Source organism: Alligator sinensis, unplaced genomic scaffold (genome assembly GCF_000455745.1).
Source record: "Alligator sinensis unplaced genomic scaffold, ASM45574v1 scaffold23_1, whole genome shotgun sequence".
NCBI classification, from domain to species: domain Eukaryota; kingdom Metazoa; phylum Chordata; order Crocodylia; family Alligatoridae; genus Alligator; species Alligator sinensis.
The window spans coordinates 2138-9484 of record NW_005841890.1 but is presented as its reverse complement, the minus strand read 5'-3'; the positions used below and the strand labels follow the sequence as shown (position 1 = coordinate 9484).

The window sequence follows — 7347 nt, the reverse complement described above, 5'->3', positions numbered from 1 at the left end:
CCGGCCTCAGGTGTTAGCAACTGGATGCACTTCTACCAGCAGAAACCGGGGCAGGCTCCAAAGCTCCTTGTCTACAAAACAAGCAACCGCCCCTCGGGGATCCCCGACCGGTTCAGTGGCAGTGGGTCTGGCACTGACTTCACTTTCACCATCAGCCGGGTGGAAGCTGGTGATGCTGGAGATTATTACTGTGGGCAGAGTTATAATACCCCTCCCACAGTGCTACAGCCCCGTACAAAAACCTCCCTGCTCTGCTCAGTTCTGCTGCTCCCGGCACCAGCTGCTTCCTGCCCAGCCAAAGGCCAGTGATGTCTGACTTGCTCCAGCATTACCAGGTGCTGGACACGGGCACAGCCCTTCACCTGTCACTTCTCCCTCTCACTCACAGATCTCTCCTATGAACTTGGAGGCAGTGATTCCTTACTTGGGACTCAATTAACTTGCTTCTAATTGTGAAGGTCTGCTGGTCCTGAACAAACACTTGCCATTGTCCCATGATGTTAGGATCCATTTAAAACATTTCCATGTTTTTATACCTCCCTCTGAAAGCGGAAATGTGGTTTGGTGGATGTGGGAGTACCCAGTATCTTCGGGAACCTGTGTTGGAGTCCTACATCTACTGACATGGGGCTCAATCCTATTGCACCTGCATGCTCCAGTGCAGCACCTCTGCCACTTCTGAAGTGAAATCTCTGTCACCGTTACACATTTGAATCCCTTTCCCCATGTGTGACCTGCCTCTGTCACCGTTACACAATTGAATGCCTTTCCCCATGTGTGACCCCTGTGCTGTCTCTCTGGGCATGCTCACAAGGCTGCATTCAGGCCTCACAGGCCTAGGATCTGCCCAATAGTGCAGAGATGTGCCTCGTTATTTTTCACCCCTTTTCCATACGAGCATTAGACACACGATGCACAAGGACTAGGGGCCAGAGGCCATCGCCCACTCTCTTCCAGGACGGTGTCTCTGTGACTGAGCCCTCCTCCTTCTGGCCCCACAGGGATGTTGGCATCTCCGAGGGCAGCCAGAAATGGAGGGATGGCAGGTGCTGTGGCCTTTTCGACAGAGCATTTCTGTGGGGAGCAGGGGGTGCCAGGTCAGAGTGCTGTGAACAAAGAAACCTCGGATCTGGGTCTCCCGCTCCTTGGGCTTGTGCCCTCAGGTCTCGGCTGCTGAGCTGGAAGGGGCTGGGGTGCCACCTCCTACCACAGCTGCCAGCCTTGATGGGCATTGATACACAGACTTTTTGGTCCTGTGATGTGCCACATTCTGCTCCTTTGGAGCTGACTCGATTAATCTGCAGGTCTGCTCTGCATGTGAACAGATGCACACCTTGGTCCATTGCATCCAGTTGTATCAGTGGGGAAATGTCAGCATGCAGGAAATGGTGGTGGTGCTCATTTAAACTAAAAAAAATAACTTCCATGTGTTTTAGTTCAAAAGCAAGATGATGCTGTTTTCTCAGCGCTAAAATGCATTTTTGTCGCTTATAAAACTGCATGTGTTGCATAGTCAAGTTCTTTGAAAAACAGCTGGTGCTGCGGTGCTTGCAAGTGTAAAATTGCCCAATGTCTCTGCAATTTCCCCAGCGATACGCCCTGTCCGGGGCTCTCTATTCCACCCACAGCCAGTGTGCATGGAGTGCGTGTTCGGAGAGCAAGCGCAGCTTGGATGGAGGTAAAGAAATGGAAAAAGACTGCAAATGCTGCCTAAGGGCCAACAAGGGTCATTTGCAGGAGCAAGGACATGCCACATAGTGCAGAAATGGGATTTGGGAGATATTCCCTCAAGTACAGTCCTGCGGGACTCGTTCAGGGTGGAGACTGGGTGGGATCCAGGCATGGGATTGCCCAGATTAGTGGAAGCTAAAGAAGCTGTGGGAACTTTCCAAACCGAATTGTAGGCTTCCCAGTGAACATAGGTCCCGGTGCAGGGTGGGGGACAGATTCTGCATCACATTGCTGGCCATGGGTGTGTGGAAATCTCTTTTTAGGCACCCAAATGTCTTTCTTAAATTCTCCCTTAGACCTTGGAAGAGGGCCGGGATTCTGTTGTGTGCGTGGGCAGTGCCGGGCAGAGGGAGCCCTGCTCCGTGCTGGGACCTCTGACCTGGCAAAAGGCCCCTCACATCATGTTGCGATATATTCACATCATATTTGGGGGGAAACTGTGCCCTTCTAGTTTCCTGGACTTGATTGGATGCTGTTAGACATGAGGAAGGAATGGGTGAACTTTTATCCTGACTCAGCCACCAAGTACACTGGTATTGGCACAGGAATTGAGCACTGGGATTGCAATAGGTTCATTGTCATACAGGGATCCCCACCTGAGCCACGTCTCATTCACGCCATAGGGGTGAACTTTTATCCTGACTCAGCCACCAAGGACACTGGTATTGGCACAGGAATTGAGCACTGGGATTGCAATAGGTTCATTGTCATGCAGGGATCCCCGCCTGAGCCACATCTCATTCATGCCATGGTGGTGAACTTTTATCCTGACTCAGCCACCAAGGACACTGGTATTGGCACAGGAATTGAGCACTGGGATTGCAATAGGTTCATTGTCATGCAGGGATCCCCGCCTGAGCCACATCTCATTCATGCCATGGTTGGAAAGTCCTTGCAGATGCCTGGCATGTTCTAAGTAGAGATCAAAGAAACCCTGTCTTGGAGGGTGGTTTGAAAAGGGGGTCAGTGGTGGTGTCATGGGAGGGCAGGACCCAGAGCCTGGGGGACTCCGGCCAAGGCAACAGGGCTTCCTGGCTGACACAGGCTGTGCAGAGTCTGGGCTTGGGCCGTCTCCCCCAGGGCCCTGCTTGCTGGGCTGCACCTGAGCAACACCTGCCGCCCTGCAGAGCCATGGCTGGTGCTGCGCTGCATCCCCTCTGCTTGCTCCATTGCATCTGCAGGCAGGGCCCCTTCTCACGCTGAGCTAGTGGCAGCTCATGGGAGGGGGGATGTGCAAGCAACAGAGGGTGCTGGGAACAGTGCGGATGGTGGGATGGGGGCGCTGGGTGAGATGGAGCATCATCAGAGAGCAGATGAGACCCTGCAGCTTGACCAAAAGAAACAACCAGACAGTGGCAGTGGTGAGGGAAAGGCCGAACTGCACCTGACACTAACTGACCCCCGTGTAGACCGGTAGTGAAAGTGCAGAAGGAAATGGGGTTTCATGTACCAAGAAGGTGATAAGAGAAGTATCCAGACCCCTGAATAGGAAAGTCACAGGGATCTCTGGTCTGTGATTTTCATAGATTTCCTGCTTTGCATACGGCCGCCCCAGTGACTGCGCCCTGCTCTGGGGAGCAGCTATAAAGGGGCCGGTTTAACGCTTGGTGTCTCTCAGCTCCGTGTCAGCCGGTGCAGAAGCAGCAAGATGCTGTGGCAGACTCAGCTCCTCTGGCTCCTCCTGCTCTGGGTGCAGGGTAAGGACAGCAGGAGGGCAGAGATGTTTGCAAAATAATTTTAATTTTTAAAAATTCAATGACTCTTCTGGAACTATATAGGATTTTGTGGTCTTTTTTATCCATACATAAGACTGCTTATTTCTTTTAACAGTTTTTGGGAGCCAAAATACATTTAAGTTTTATGAAAGAACATAGGAGGAGAAACATTCAAACAAAAATAGAGCACCACTTCTCTTTCTCAATTATACTTTAATTTTCATTGTTTTATTTGAATTGTTTGTACCACGTTAATTGTTTCTCTCATTGCAGGCTCCAGCGGGGACATTGTTGTGACTCAGACTCCAGAGTCCCTGGCCGTGTCCCCAGGAGACACAGTCACCATCAAGTGCAAAACCAGCTCCAGTGTTAGCAGCTGGATGGCCTTGTACCAGCAGAAACCAGGGCAGGCCCCTAAGCTCCTTCTCTACAGAGCAAGCAACCGCCCCTCAGGGATCCCCGACCGGTTCAGTGGCAGTGGGTCTGGGACTGACTTCACTTTCACCATCAGCCGGGTTGAAGCTGGTGATGCTGGAGATTATTACTGCCAGCAGCATGATGATACCCCTCTCACAGTGCTACAGCCCAGTACAAAAAGCTCCCTGCTCGGTTCAGGTCCTGCTGTTCCCAGCACCAGCTGCTTCCTGCCCAGCCACAGCCCAGGGACTCGGCTGACACACAGCAGCACAGCCACATGCTGCTCACATTCGTACCCTGCACCCAGCACTTCCTTCGCTCTGTCACAGCCCTTCCCCATTATCTCACAGCCAGGGACTCCTGATGTGGGTCTCCACCGTCTTCCTTGTCCTTGTGAAGTTCTTCTCCTTGTCAGTACGAACATGCGATTTCCCCCTGGTACCTGGTGCGATCAGTCCACCTCCTTGTTTGTTCTTCCCACGTTGAAAAGTCAAAATTTGCTAAAGTGTTGGGGACATTAGCCTTGATCTTTGGTGAGCCGAACTGAAATACGAGCTCTCCCACAGACATTGCACTACGTCCATTTACTTTACATTTCTGAACACCACAGACAGAGCCTCACATGTGCAACTTTTGCCCTTACACGCTGTAGCGATTCTCTTGTACAGGGATGCTTACCCCCGCCTGTATTTTCCCAGTGGGATCTGGGCTGACATGCAGTTTCCAGGATCTGGGCCCTCTCCAGTGTTTCTGACAGGGCAGAACAGCCCTCCCCTTCTTCTCCACTTTATCCACTGAATCGTGAATACAAGGTGCAGAAAAGCCATGGAGGGCTTTGGACCAGAAGCCAGCACCTCCCACCCACACCCACACAACAGGGACCATCCACCTCTCAGCCTCACTCTCCTGGGTTTCTTGCCTCTTCCTGCTCTGGCACATCTTTCCCTGTTGCCAGCCCAGGACCCCAGCTGCAAGGGGAGGGCTGGAGCGTGTTCTGGGCTGTCTGCCCCCAGACTGGTGCTTAAGGCACTTTCTGGGGTGTACGTGATGCAGGATCAAAATCCCTGTAAGTGAAGAGAACATAGAGCCTGGGCCTCTCGCTTCCTGGGAAAGTGCCCACAGCCCGTGGGGTACCACTGTGTCTTGTCCCGTTGTCCAAGTAGTCATTATCTGGCAGTCTTGAGGGCACTCATGGCATTTAGCATTCCCAGGGTTGGAAAAGAACCAACAATTCCCACTTTCTAATAAAGGCCAACAGGAGGACCCAGGCAGTTATGGACCAATCAGCCTGACCTTCATATTGGAGAGTTACCAAGGAAATTATCAAGAAGTCCATTTGCAAGCACCAGGGGGAGGAAAGGCTGATCACGAGCAGCCAGCATGGTGGTGCTAAGAACAAATCACACCAAACTGATTTGACCTCCATAAAAAGAATATCTAGCTGGGTGGATGATGGGCATGCAGTGGATAAAACGTATGTGGACGTTAGAAAGATTTTTGATAATGTCCAAGGAACACACTGGAGAAATGTGGGGAGATGATTACGAGGCGGATGGAAAACTGGCTTAAATCTACCAGCTAACGGATCCATGTCAGGATGGCAGGAGGTTAAAGTGCAGTTGCAAAGGGGGTCTCCTGGGTCCAAGGCTATCCACAGAAAGGCTTCTTGCTTTGCTGCAGTCCCTGTTGTTTCCTTTTCAGGTGCTGAAGAGACAAACCTCCTCCAGGAGTTGAGCCAGGTGAAGCGTGTTTTAGGGAGTCTGTGGGGAGACCTGAAGAGCTGATCTCAGAGTCTGTGGAGACGTTGGCTCACACAGTCTCGATCCTGCACCAGGGCAGGGTTTGAGGGCATCTCACAGAGGCTGTGTAAAGGCCGGGGGCGCTGGACAAAGGCGCTGTCGGGGGTGAGCACAGAAGTGGGCAACCGATTCTGGTGGTCACTGGTAGAGCCCAGAAGGGAAGGATGTTGTGCTGGCAAAGGGTCAGAAAGAAAGAAGATGCCCTGATGAGAGACTTTAAAAGTGAGGAGAATGAAGATGTTCTGGTGCTGGTGGAAATGAGGAGGAAGTGGAGGGATATGAAATGCAGTCGCAGTGGGGGGCGTCACAAGCAGAGAACGGAGAGTGAACCTGGCAGCAGTGTGAAGGGACACGGGCGGGAGCATCCAAAAGGGACAAGACAATTGTAACAGTCAAGCAAATAAAAGGAAAGGCAAGATCTGAGGTAAGAGGTGTGGATGAATGCTGGAGGCAGAACAGGGGAGCCACCCCTTTGTCTGGGGTTCCTAGGACAGGGCTGACTCTGCCTGGAGCAGAGCTTTGCACTGGGGACCTCCTCCACACCCTCCTCTTCTAGGATTTGGACACCAGACGCTGATGCCATCAGAGGTGTCAAGGAATCAAGAGGGTGTTGGCATGGGCAGGCATTTCAGATGATTATGGGAGCGGGATCCACAGAACAGAACCAGTGCAACCAAAGCTAGAGGGAGCCGAGCCTGGGGTGGGAAGACGAAGGTCACTGCAGTGGTTTGCACGGCACAGCCCAGAGACAGAGGGGAAGGAGCTGGGCTGGCACTGGGAGAGGGAGGTCAGGGGAGCAGGGGTGTCATGAGCGGGGGAGGCTTGGACATGGTCATCTCATGAAGGGTGTAAAGTATTTTGTAGCTAATTATAGTATAAAAGTGTGACAATGAGGGGAGTTGCTCTGCCAACTGGACTGCCCCGTTACAGCAGCACCAGGTGCTGCCCATATTTCCATCAACCAGGTCTCTCCTGCAGCTGCAGTTATCACTGGTTATACGCTCCAGTAGGGCAGCCCAGGGCCCATGGGAATGCTGAGGGCTCTGCACTCTCCAGGTAGAAACCACCTTCACCTCACATGGCATTCATGCTGCATAAAACTGTTACTGGTGCCACAAATGAAAGCAAATAGACATCCCTACCCTTAGTCATACCATGTCAGTGGCTGTGAAAAATAGTAATACATGGTACCATTTAATTGCAGCAAACATCTATTTTCTCTAAGGCAGGAGTGTGCAGGTACACTCTCCAGCCACGCAGACACTCTCCAGCCACCCAGGGCAGGTGCTCCAGGAGGTTCAGAGTTTGGGTATAGGGTGACCACCCATCCCTAATTGGGCAGCACAGTCCCAGAATGGGAACCGCAAGTCCCAGTTCCAGGCTGCATGACTCTGGGACTGATGGGAAATGGTGGGTCTCCCCTTGCAGGCTGGCAGCCTTCCAGCCTGCACGGCGCTGCCTGGGGCTGCTGGGAGTGGGATGTATGGGGTGCCACATGCATGTGAATACCTGTACACATGCCCATGGCCAGGAATAGAGCCAGGCATTGGGGAGAGCAGCTCCCTGAAGGTACATCTATGGTGGGGGACAGGGCATGGGAGAGGGGCTCAAATGGAGGCCCCAATGGTGAGGGAAGGAGTGGGGCAGGGGCTGGGGGCATTGCTCAGCCAGGACAGTGGATGGGG

At 52.6% G+C, this 7347-nt stretch overlaps 2 gene segments (V, D, J or C); both read left to right on the top strand.

The window, feature by feature from the left end:
* Window positions 1–2647, top strand: part of LOC106721850 — an 11136-nt gene extending 8489 nt beyond the window's left edge. The window contains 2 exon segments of the V gene segment in view: window positions 11–232; window positions 2355–2647. Coding sequence covers window positions 11–232; window positions 2355–2647 — 515 coding nt within the window.
* A 725-nt stretch (window positions 2648–3372) lies between these two features.
* Window positions 3373–4034, top strand: LOC112549288 (the record flags this gene model as incomplete). The annotated part of the segment is given in 2 exon segments: window positions 3373–3428; window positions 3720–4034. Coding segments are annotated over 2 exon segments (364 nt in total), but the record flags the coding sequence as incomplete, so codon positions are not given.
* Window positions 4035–7347: the final 3313 nt, after the last annotated feature.